This window comes from Molossus molossus, unplaced genomic scaffold, assembly GCF_014108415.1.
Source record: "Molossus molossus isolate mMolMol1 unplaced genomic scaffold, mMolMol1.p scaffold_m16_p_14, whole genome shotgun sequence".
NCBI lineage: Eukaryota > Metazoa > Chordata > Mammalia > Chiroptera > Molossidae > Molossus > Molossus molossus.
Window position 1 is genome coordinate 26,189,240 of NW_023425349.1, and position 12,043 is coordinate 26,201,282.

Here is a 12,043-nt window from a genome sequence, read left to right on the forward strand (position 1 = left end):
AAGACTATCAGACACCGCCTCTCGTGGGCTGGGAGTGTGTCACCGAGGAAGTGCTGAGCGTGAGCGGAGATGCAGAAGAACAGTAGGAGTTTGCTCCTGAGAGAGGTGCTGGGAGAGCCCCCAGTCCGGAATCCCTGCATTTACAGCGCCCCCGTCCAAAGGGGTGCTGGTTCTATGGGGGAAGAATCTGTTCTTTCGGTTGGGGCATGGCGGGATGGTGGTGTAGGCCGCCCGTGGGAGGCAGTCAGTGGCTTTGCTCACTGATATTTAAAAGTCTCCAGGCTCTTCTACCCACCCACAGCCCACGAGAGGAAAGGTGGTCTGGCTGTCTCCCTCCCTGTCCATACACCTCATACAGGTTATGAAAGGACAGGGAGGGAGAGCGGGCCACCTATGTGTGTTATCGTGGTATGTGTTAGAGGCTCCCTCCCTGTGACATCTGACCCGCCCCTGCGGTGCCTGGTTCCCCTCTGGAGGCAGGAGGCAGTCAGGATCTGCAGCCCCAGGACCCCGTTCCTCACAGCAGGCTCTGTGGGACAAAACCGGCACGTGGGTCCCACGCCAGGCCCTCTGTAAGGCCTGCGCAGGTCCCACCGCCTCTCCCTCCACCCTCCACGCTCGGCCAGGTGGTGAGAACACACAGTGACTGTTCAGGGAGTGGAGGGATGTGTTAATGATGTCTTGTGAAATGTGTGGAAATACAAAGTGCTCTATAAATACTTAATTATAAGAGCAGTTGGGCCAAGAACTCCGCAAGGTGCTGGAGTACATTCGTACGGGAGACAAAGCGCTTGTCGAGTGTTAGACACAGCCCCTGGCTGCCTGGAGCGTCTGACTCATGGCTCGCAGGGGCTGTTCTGCACAGGCCCCCTCTCCTATGTCGTGTGATTTATTCCCTGCCTCCGCATTCTGTCATCATCTCCATGATAAGTCGGGCCTTGGAGGAGTGGCTTTTGTAAGGCTGTAAGCTGATGAGAGACATAGCTCGGCTCTCCCGTCTTATGCTTTTTCCATTGCCCAGCGCTGAACTGGGGACAGCACACATACTAGCTGTTCTCCCAAGGGGCAGAGGGCTCCTCAGTTTCCTCACTGAAGTTGGAGGAGCTTTAGAAACGAGTCGGTGATTGAGGGTGTGAACAGTTCCTTGTGTGTATATGAGCGCACAGCTATTCGAAGAAAGCGTTCTCTCCTATAAACCAGAAGAGAATTGAAATGAAATAAAGCCCGTTACCAGGGGATCCACTAACTGCTAAACTGTGCTTCTGCATCTTCCCTGCGCCCAAGTGTCACCTGGCATCTCGTGAAAATGCAGATTTGAATTGTAGATGGATAGGTCAGATCTGCACTCAGACCCCCCAGATGCTGCTGATGCTGCTGGCTCCCAGACTGCAGCCAGAGTGGCGTGGTTCTGGCAACCTCATCACAAGGCTTCAAGGAGATGATGTCATTCAAGATATGTTCTGGGATGTGGCTTTGGAGAGGTCGAGAAAATAAGATGTTTCTTTCTCTTTCCTTTTTTTCTCCAACCCTTGCTCAACCCTTTTCTCCTCTTCCCTCCCTTTTTCCTCCTGACCCCGGACCTCAGCTGTTCAGCATGAGGAGCTGGAGCGACATGCGGCAGGAGGTGATGTTTCTGACCAACGTCAACAACTCCATATCCTCCACCCAGATATACCAGGCTGTCTCCCGCATTGTCTGTGGCCATCCCGAGGGTGGGGGCCTAAAGATCAAGTCCCTCAACTGGTATGAGGACAACAACTACAAAGCCCTCTTTGGAGGCAATGGCACTGAGGAGGATGCTGGCACCTTCTATGACAATTCTACAAGTGAGTGTCTGTGCAAACTGAAGCCCTGGCCTTAGCCCAACTTAAATATAGACTCAGGCAGTCCTGCGTTACCTCCTCCCTTGTGCTAACCCTCATCCTCTGTAGCAGCTTTGGATGTTCATATGTCTGCTGCTTGCTCTCTAGACCGAGCACCCAGAAGAGCGTGTCTTTTCCTGATTTAGGTACCTGTTCCCACTTCTTTAAATGGGGCCTGGCACATCTCAGATACACAGTGTGTTTATCAGATGAATGAATGAGTGAAAGCCAGTCTCCCGGGGGAACGTAGGGGAGTCGTTCTCAGACTAATTAAGGTTCTTCTCCCACCTCACTCTCTTCTCTCCTCCCCCTTGAGGTATGCTTTATAATAAAAACTTAAAAATAGCAGTAATAATAATAACAACATAAAAGTCAACATTTAGGGAACATTTCCTACACGTTCTGTTTGTTATCTCATTTAACCCTTACAATAAACTCATTTAACTCTACATTTTATGGTCTCAGCCTTGTTCAAAGCCACACCGTAGCCAGCCCACAAGAGCCAGGATTAAGCCCAGATCCTCTTGGCTCCGTGCTTTTTTCCAGTAAACCACAGAGCCTCTGAAATACCTGTTAATGATGGTGTGTGTCTACCGTCAGACCTGAACATTTGATCAGTTGTTTGTGTTCCGTTCTTGGCTGCAAGGCAGTGTTAAAGAACCGTGTAACTCCATATCTGCTCCTCACACCGGGCAGCTTTGTGGGTATGTGTGCCCTGTGCCTGATGGCAGCGAGGAGCCAGTGTTGCAGCTTTAGACAATGGCATCCTTTTCCTTGAAAACTCCGTGCAAGCGAGCCTGTCTCCACTTCCAACCGCAGGTGTGTCTTTCAGACAGCGAGGGAGGCAGCATTTTGTGCATTACTGTAACGCAAGCTCCTTTTCTTGTTCTCTGGAGCAAAGCTCTCCAGACAGCGCAGGTTGCCCGCCAGCCAGAGGGGATGGCGTCACAGGCAGCTCTGAAATGCCGTCTCCTCTGCTCCTTTGCTTTGCAAGTCAACCCAAGGGAAACTTCATTTTCACAACAGGTATAATTGTGAGCAAATCCTCTTTAAAAAATATACACGCACACACTTGCATTATCTTTGCAGCATGAAGAGGATACTTGGTATCTAAAAGAATCAGGATAAAATTTTTTTAAAAATCAGGAATCCTTCTGGAAAATCAGACCCTTGTGTCTGTTATAACTTTGGATTTCTCAGTTTAGGATTTTTGTTACATTTGTTACATATACATGGGATGAGACCTGTTAATTAAAAGGAATTGTTTGATTTTTGCTAGAAAATGAAAGTCTGAGTTTAGGCCTCTGCTTTCAATGAAAACCAACTGGTGAGGGCAGGCATGAGAGTTTGAATCCAGTGATACTCAGGCTGGTGCACAGTAAAACATTTTCCAGATCGTCTCCATTGTGAGTGTTCCATAATCTGGTTTATAGTAAGCTCTGACTGCTTATCAAGCATTGTCCTAAGGCCTCGACAGATAATATCTCAACCCTTCCCCACCTCTGCCAAGTACATGTTATTAACTTTATCTTTACAGGGGGCAAACTGAGGCTCAGACCGGTGAAGTTATTTATTACATAGCTCTTAAGTGGTAGAGATGGTATTTGAACCTAGGACTGTCTCGCTGGCTCCAAAGCCCTGTTCCCACAAGTATATGACCATGCACATGAATGTTTGCCTTCCATCTTCCTAGGTCCTTATTGCAACGATATGATGAAGAGTTTGGAATCCAGTCCTCTTTCCCGCATCATATGGAAGGCGCTCAAGCCTCTGCTTGTTGGGAAGATCCTGTATACACCTGACACTCCAGCCACAAGGCAGGTGATGGCTGAGGTAAGCCCAGGGGTTTCTCTCCAGAATCCTCTAACATTGCAGGCAAAGAAGTAAAGGCAGTTCCAGATGGAGGATATTGAGCACACTCCTGGCTGTTCTGGGATGTCCCAAGAGTGAGAACCTTGAGTCTGACCCAGGCCAGGGCTGACTACTGAGGTCCAGCCCTCCAGCCTCGGGCATTGGAATTGTAGCTGCAGACAGGCACTTCCTGGGGTTGGGAAGGGCTGAAAGAGGGCTGTGATGAGCATCTTCTCAGGGAGCAGCGGCATCTGTCATGACTCTGCCTCTCCTCTTTAATTCCTGCTCTCCCTGGCTCCCCTCCTGGCTCCAGGTGAATAAGACCTTCCAGGAACTGGCTGTGTTTCATGATATAAAAGGCATGTGGGAAGAGCTCAGCCCCAAGGTCTGGACCTTCATGGAGAGCAGCTCGGAAATGGACCTTGTCCGGGTGAGTGTCCTTCTGATGACTATGCCTGCTTGATGCGAGAGAGGTGAGTTTCTGGTCACTTTCCCCAAAGTGGCTTAGATGAGGATGCTTTACGTTGAACCAGGGTAGACATATTGCGCCGAGCTCAAGCCACGGGGTTGCCAACGTTGTAGAGCGGCAGGTATTGGCGCACAGGTGACACTGTTTCATGCCCAGCAGCACCACTGTGTCTGGTGCTCGAAAATCAGTTTTCTAAGTGACCAAGTGAGGGCTGGTTTTGGAGCAAGAGTTTAGTGATTGCAGCACCCTGACAACTTTCATGTCTGGCTCTAGAGCCAGCTTAGCCTCCCCTGTCTCGGTAGGTCTGGGACATAGGTGTGGGAGTGAAGGGCTGGTCTGACCCGTAGACTGGTCTGAGATATCTGCTCCGAAGGAGCCGTCGTGACCACATGGAGGCTAATTGCACTTAGTACTTCCAAATCACTTGAAAGGGATTCGTGCTCTTAAGACAATTGGATTCAAAAGCAGAGGAGTCGGAGCAAGAACAGAATGTCTCCTCTGCTTGAGCTGAGTGCCGTTTAATCGCATCATCCCGGCCTTAGGCTGAGTCAGAGAGTCATTAGGCCGGCGAGGGAGGACTCTTCCTTTGGTTTCTGCTGCCATTAAGAAGCAGGAATGGATTTTGCCAGGTTTCCTGTCTTGGCACCTCATTGATCAGAGGGGCAGCTGGGTCTTAGAGGTGATGTCTGTCTGGGAGGTCTCAGGCTTAGGACTGTCCTGGGGCCTTCCACCGAGGCGAGAGCTGGAGTCATCGTCATCATACTAGTCCTATTACATGTGCAGAATTCTTAAATTGGGGCCTTGAAAAACCAAGGACTTGAGTGGGAAAAACATGAAGAGTCATTTTTCTGGATTTACTGAATCATTCCTGACTAGTCATGGTAACAGCTCATGCCCTTCAAGTGTGGTCTCTGTTGAGCTCCAGTCTCCTCCGTAGAGGGATCATGTGCTCCAGCCATAGACAGTGACTAGACCTAGGTGTGATCTCGGGCCTTTCTCCCTGGTCCTCTCCTTGGAATGTGCATTTCTCCCAGCTGGACTTCTCTCCTCCCCAGCTCAGGATTCCGTGAGCTTGAAGGGATTCCATGAATTTGCATCTGTAGCAGATAGATGCTTTCGTACTCTTAAACGGAGAGTTTGGGCCAGCAGCTCATAGGCTCCCCGTTCTTTGGGACAAAGCCTTGTAAATATGGCTGTGGCATTTGTTAGGAATTGTGCTGGGAGAACCCCAGGCGTGTGGCAGAAATGTAGGAGCTGTGGCTGGGGAGAAAGGCGTTGCAGGTGGTTTGGGGGGACCGTTACTTTCAGCTCTAGGGAACGTGAAAGGGTTTTAAGCAAGGGGAGACGTAGGTACGTTACTCTGAGTGACAGGTGGATTAAAGAGGGGACGATGAAAGGCAGAGACTAGGCTGGAAGCCATCCAAGTGGATGGCCAAGGCATGGCAAGAAGGGGGAGCCTGATGACGCCTTGATTGTGGAGGTGAAAGGTGAGGCGTTCAGATAGTTTTTGATTTCCAGCTGGTGGATGGTGGGGATGTCCAGTAGGTGACAGACATCGGGGCCTGGGGAGCAGGGGGCTGTTAGGCTGGAAACAGACTAGGCACTTGCAAGCCTGTGGGTGGAAGTTAGCATTCTCTGTTAAGGAATGTTTATCTCACACCTCAGGCTTTCTCAGTGCGCTGTACCCCCTACAGCCTCACGTCTGGAGTCTGGCACATGAGGTGATGCCTGAGGTTTCTGCTTCTGTTGGGATAGTTCTTTTCTTTCTTTTGCTCTGTCTCTGTCTTTCTCCCCCCCACCCTCCTTCCCTCTCTCCTTCCCTTCCTTCCTTTCTCCCTCTTTCCCTTCCTCCCTTTCTTTCAGCTTTATTGAGGTATAATTGACAAGTAAAAATTGTATATATTTAAGGTGAGCAACTTGATGTTTTGATATCCATATACATTGTAAAACGATCACCACACGTGTTAACATATGCATGCTCTCACATAGTTACTGCTTGGTAAATCTCCAGTAGAGACCAGAGCATTGTTAGTCTAGTCTGTACCTTTGAACTCCGATTACATAACTGAAACTCCGTATGCTTTGACCTCCCTGCCTCCCCCACCCCAGCCCTGGGCAACCACCATTGTACTTTGTGGTAGCGCTTATCTTTCTGCTGGGGCTCAGTCCGTGTCCACCGCGTCAGCCCACAGGTCTGGAATCACCTCTGTTGCATCACGGAGCCCACAGATACTCAGCTGTTCTCTGTCAGCTGCTCTTTGCTTTCTTCATCTCAAGGCCTTGCTTTCTCCTTGGCTACCACCACTCCTCAGGGTGCAATTAGGTCTCTGGTCCCCTCACGCACCCTTGAATGGCCATGTGATCAGGGATTTCACTGGGCTCATCTCTCTGGTCTTGCTTCCTTGGCCATATTGCCCAAAAGCCACCTGGGCAGGGCAAGACTCACCCCAGACACCACGTGTCTTACTCAGCTCTTACTCGTTCAGTTCAAGTCTCCAGATAAGCTCATTTCAGGATTGTTAACCCACACCCCTGTGAACTTTTGTGAGGTGCAATTTTGTTTCTTTTTGTGATAACAAAAATAGGCATCTTATTGATGACAGTATAAATTCTTATTCCCTATTGGAAAGCAATTTGGAATGAAAATGGCAAGAACCATAAAAAATGTGCTACCTTGTGTACCTCCGTTCCCCACCCCCTCAGGGATGTATCCTACAGAAATAATTGTAAAAGAAGGAAGTCGCTGTAGGACAGAAAATGTTACTGCTATAATAATTGTTATTGTGAGAAATTAGAAATAAGCTAAATGCTTAGCAGTATGAGAATAATCAGTGAAATTATAGTATATATAATCTATGAAGTCATTATGCTTCCATTAAAATAATAAATATGAAACCACATGGGGGGAGAAGCTTATGTAGTGGAAATGAGCTGATTTAGAGCAGCCGTGTTCGACCCCTTGGAGATGCTGTTTCGGTAGAGCCAGGGTTCATCGTCCCCTTGAAGCTGCGACAGGAGTTGCAGTTGCTTCTCCTTTTCCATGAGCCGAGTGTGAGGCTGACCCCTTGCTTTGGCAGCAGGTCAGTGCAGGCCTCTGTCCCGGCCCTCTGGGCTTACGGGTTGAGGACCAGACTGGGCTGTCCTTTATTCCCATGTTGACCCACCTGGGGGACCTGCCAGCTAGAAATGGAAGACAGGCCTCCTTTGCATTGGGACCCATGCGTCCTGCAGTTGGGCAAGATTATATTTTACTTGGTTTAATAGCGGCATTATTCTCTCAAACTAAACAGCAAAAGTGGGTTTTTCTTCAGTCTTGAGCTAGGGTCTCTATGAGGAGTCATCAGACGGGGTCTCAAGAGAGGAAGGTAATATAATGCAGTGGGAAGGGGCAGTAGAATCAGAGAGCCATTTTGTATGTGGCTTTGCTACTTATTAGCTGTGTGACCTTATGTTAGGGACTTGGCCTCTCAGAATGTCAGTTTTCACATCTGTAAAATGGGAACTATTACAGATACCTTCCTCATGGAGTTGATGAGCTAAAGCACATAAATAATTCAGTAGGATTACTGTGGCTAATGTAGTTACTACTGTGAAGCTGGCTTGTTTGGTACGGTGGGAAGCCAGGGACTCTGTGTTCAGACTGGTCTGGCTACAGTCTCAGCTCCATGGCTCTCAGCATTATGACTCAGCCTTGGTTAAAATCATACTTGTTTATTTTTCAAACCCAGTCTTCTTATCTTCAAAATGGGGACAACGTTATTTATCTCACAGTTTTCTGTGAAGATGAAAAGAGAAAACAGGAGACAGTGTGTGAGAAGGGTGTTTGTAAGTCATGTGCTCATCAAGGCTGAGTGGGGTGCTTACTGCTTGTGATTTCCCACTGAAACGGCAGACACTCTTGAACAGCAGAGGCAGTGACCGCTTCTGGAAACAGCGACTGGCCGGCTTAGATTGGACAGCCGAAGATATCGTGGCCTTTCTGGCCAAGTACCCGGAGGATGTGCAGTCAGCGAACGGCTCTGCGTACACCTGGAGGGAGGCTTTCAATGAGACCAACCGGGCGGTCCAGACCATTTCTCGCTTCATGGAGGTGAGGCTCTGTTCTGTGCATCATTTAGAAAAGGCTGTGGTATTGTCCTGGCTGGTTTGGTTCAGCAGTTAGAGCATCGGCCCGTGGACCAGAGAGTCTCAGGTTTGGTTCCTGGTAAGGGCACGTACCTCGGTTGCAGTTTGTCCCCGGCCCTGGTTGGGGTTGTGTGGGTGGCAGCCACTCAGTGTGTCTCTCTCCCATTGATGTTTCTCTCTCTCTCTTCCTCCCTCTCTCCCTCCCACTCTATCTGAAGATAAATGCAAAAATGTCCTTAAGTGAGGATAAAAAAAAAAGAAAGAAAAGTTTATGATGTTTTCTTCCCCCTCTGAGATGGTGCAATAAATCAGCTTGGAGGAATGTTTAGAGATAATGTACAGACTTATTTACAGTAGTATTCCTCAAACCTAACACAGGACTTGGTGTACAAAAGTCACTCAGTAGATGTTAGCCGAATGATTGAATGAGTAAATAAACACACCTAACTCTCGCTTTTATGTGTCTGACTCAAGAGTGTTTCTATCCATTGTCTTCTGGGTTTTTTTGTGTTTTGATCTTCCAATACCCAAGGGCAACAAAGCAGTCCCTTAAGGCATCATTTAGGAAATTCATCTGAAATGTAACCACACAGGTTACATTTTAAAACATTTAGTCTTAAAAATGATGTTACCTAGTAGAGACAAGTGAAAGTTTCTTTCTTTTTGTCTGCTTATTTTTTTTGATTCATTGTTAATGACTCAGAATTGCTAGGAAAACCAAGAGGAAAAGGAGTCACGGTCTCTGTATGAACCTCCTTTCCACCGCAAACGTCAGTATAAGTAACTCCTCTCTAAATTTCAGTGAAAAAAAAAAAAGACCCATTTTCAGTTGAATATTGGAAAAAGACTTGAGGGAAGGTTTGTAGAGTCGCATGAAAAGCCACCCAGGTAGCCCGTCCGCTCAGGGTGGGGTCTGCCTTGGCCACGGCTCGCTGGTTTGGCCACCAGCGTTTTCACGGCAGCTGTTCTTCCTTCAGTGTGTCAACCTGAACAAGCTGGAACCAATAGCAACAGAAGTTTGGCTCATCAACAAGTCCATGGAGCTGCTGGATGAGAGGAAGTTCTGGGCTGGTATCGTGTTCACCGGAATTACCCCTGACAGTGCTGAGCTGCCCCATCACGTCAAGTACAAGATCCGGATGGACATCGACAATGTGGAGAGGACGAACAAGATCAAAGATGGGTAAGAAGCTGAATCCCATCACCCCAGCCGGCCGGTGGGGGGGGGGGGGTCGAGAGTAGCTAGGGTGACTAGGGGTACTTCATTTCACCAGCTAACTTGCTAGAGACTCAAACTGGTGGCACGATTTTGGTGAAATAGCCACATTTCCTGATGGAGACAGTTATTTCAAGTAATAAAATATCATTATCTTTTTCTTTTTTTTTTTTATCCTCACCCGAGGACATTTTTTTTTTTTTTGATATTTTGTTCAGATACAGTGGGAGGGAGAGAGAGAGATAGAAACATCGATGTGAAAGGGACACATCGAGTGGTTGCCACCCACACAACCCAACCAGGGCCGGGGACAAACTGCAACTGAGGTACATGCCCTTAGCGGGAACAGAACCCGGGTCACTCGGGACCACAGGCCGATGCTCTAACTGCTGAGCCAAACCGGCCAGGGCAAAATATCATTATCTTTTGAAAAATATATCACTATCTTTGATTTAGCATTTTCACTTAAGGGAATGAATCCTAAGGAATTAAATCAACAGAACAAAAAATACTTTAGAATCTCTGTGTTAGCATTATCCATTTTTGGAAAAGGGCAAACGATCAATCTGAAAGGGAGTGGTCAGGTAAACTTTGGTATGTCTACTAGACGCAGTGTTACGTATTCAGGGGAGGGGACAGAACCGAATGAATAGGTGGCATGCTCTTTCTGACATCTGTTTAAAAAGATGTGTACATGTCCACTGGCACCAGAAGGTAAAATGCAAAAATAAAAACAGTGGCTCAGGGGGAGTGGTGATGGGATTGTGGGTGACTGGATTTTTTATACTGTATTTTTGATCCTCTGTGGCGTGGTTCTAGGTACTGGGACCCTGGCCCTCGGGCTGACCCCTTCGAGGATATGCGCTACGTCTGGGGGGGCTTCGCCTACCTGCAGGATGTGGTGGAGCAGGCGATCATCAGGGTGCTGACGGGCTCCGAGAGGAAAACTGGAGTCTATGTGCAGCAGATGCCCTACCCCTGCTATGTCGATGACATGTAAGTCATCCCTGGGCCACCTTCTTTATTTAGCCCACTAACACTGTCCCCAGATGGAGTGCACACACACACACACACACACACACACACACACACACACACACACTAAGGGAGGAGACAGAATGCTTTGGTTTTATTTATTATACAGGGGTGTTAATACTGGTTAAAAGTTGTTTTTGAAATTCTGTGCAGGTTTCAGGAAATAAGGTGCCAGGTGTAGGCATTTGACGGTTTGAGCCCCGTCAGGGACTCGTACGCGTGCACACACCAGTCACCCCCCACCCTCCTCGTCCCTGGTTGCCAGAACTTTTTTTCCCTGCATTCTACTCTTTTGCTCTTTTGGTCACATTTTCTGAATCTGCAAGTTTAAAATGTGTCATGACAAACATGCAAGCATACACACACACACACACACACACACACTCACACACACACCCCAAACACAGGGGCAGTGGCGAGATCTGCAAAAGCTCACTGCGTGTAAATGTGTCTCCTTCCTCTCTGTAATTGGTAAACCACATTCTGAAACAATCCAAATAAAAGTGAAGAAGGCCTTTTTATCTTAGACTTTTAAGATAATTTTTTAGTGCTTAGTTACTGTGCTGCCAAGTTCTCCTTGTGGGAGCTGTGCCTTTGGAGCTAACGATGTCAGAGAGAATGGAGAGAGGTAGTTACTGCAGGCATCTGAAATGTGTAATGTCTCTTCCCAATGGAAAGTCTTTGTTCTCTATTGTGATTGTTGTGTGTGTAGGTCGGAGTGTGGAAGGAGCAGATTCCTCTCCTGGTGTTTGCCCTCTGCTTTCCCCTGAACAGTCTATCTCCTTGCATAGCTCACTCTAGCTTATTCATATTCTAGCTGTTTATTTTCTGAAAGGTTAGTCAGAATTTTCCAAAGGAAGACTTTTCCAAAGACCCCTCAGCCTGGATTAGCTCTAGAACGGATGTCTTAAGATGAGGACATGATGGGAGTTCAGAGGTGTTAGGAGCCAATACTGCTTTCGCACAGCAGGACGTGCAGAAGTGGTGAAGCTGGAACTCGGACCTCGATTTTCAGGGTCCAGGTTCTGTGCCCCATTCACTGCACTGCATTTCCGGTTCTGGTTGGAACTATTCCCGACAAGAGCCACCTGCTGTGTGTTTCTGCAGTCTGTCCGGTGGTCATGCAAGGCAAGTCGGTAGTGAGATGAGAGGACCTGGGAGAGGTTGAACTTTCAGGAGAGAATGAGTTGTTTTGTTTTGTTTCAAATCATCCACATTTAGCTTAGTGACTTCCCCCAGTTACCTCGTTACTAAAGCAGGCCCCCAAAGAAGCTTATTTTGGCAGTCCTTTGTCAGCCTAATTTTTATCACTGCGTTGCACTGCTCGGAAGTGTTTGCCGAGATTACCTGTACGTTTCGGAGCCCAGAGGGCCTGCTATCCTTGGCTCAGTCCTGGTGCTTTCTCTCACATGCCAGCCCGGAGGCCCTGGCCCATGAGCCTGGCTCATACTTGTCTTGATTCTGCTCCTTTCCTTCCCTGGGGTC

General features: G+C 48.1%; 1 protein-coding gene across 2 annotated transcripts in view; it reads left to right on the top strand.

Annotated features, from left to right (window-relative positions):
• Positions 1-12,043, top strand: part of ABCA1 (ATP binding cassette subfamily A member 1) — a 119,305-nt gene that overhangs the window by 63,765 nt on the left and 43,497 nt on the right. For both annotated transcript variants that reach the window (XM_036261650.1, XM_036261649.1), the window contains exons 9-14: positions 1,586-1,826; positions 3,556-3,695; positions 4,027-4,143; positions 8,075-8,272; positions 9,285-9,490; positions 10,343-10,519. In XM_036261650.1, coding sequence (XP_036117543.1) covers positions 1,586-1,826; positions 3,556-3,695; positions 4,027-4,143; positions 8,075-8,272; positions 9,285-9,490; positions 10,343-10,519 — 1,079 coding nt within the window. The remainder of the gene's footprint in view (positions 1-1,585; positions 1,827-3,555; positions 3,696-4,026; positions 4,144-8,074; positions 8,273-9,284; positions 9,491-10,342; positions 10,520-12,043) is intronic.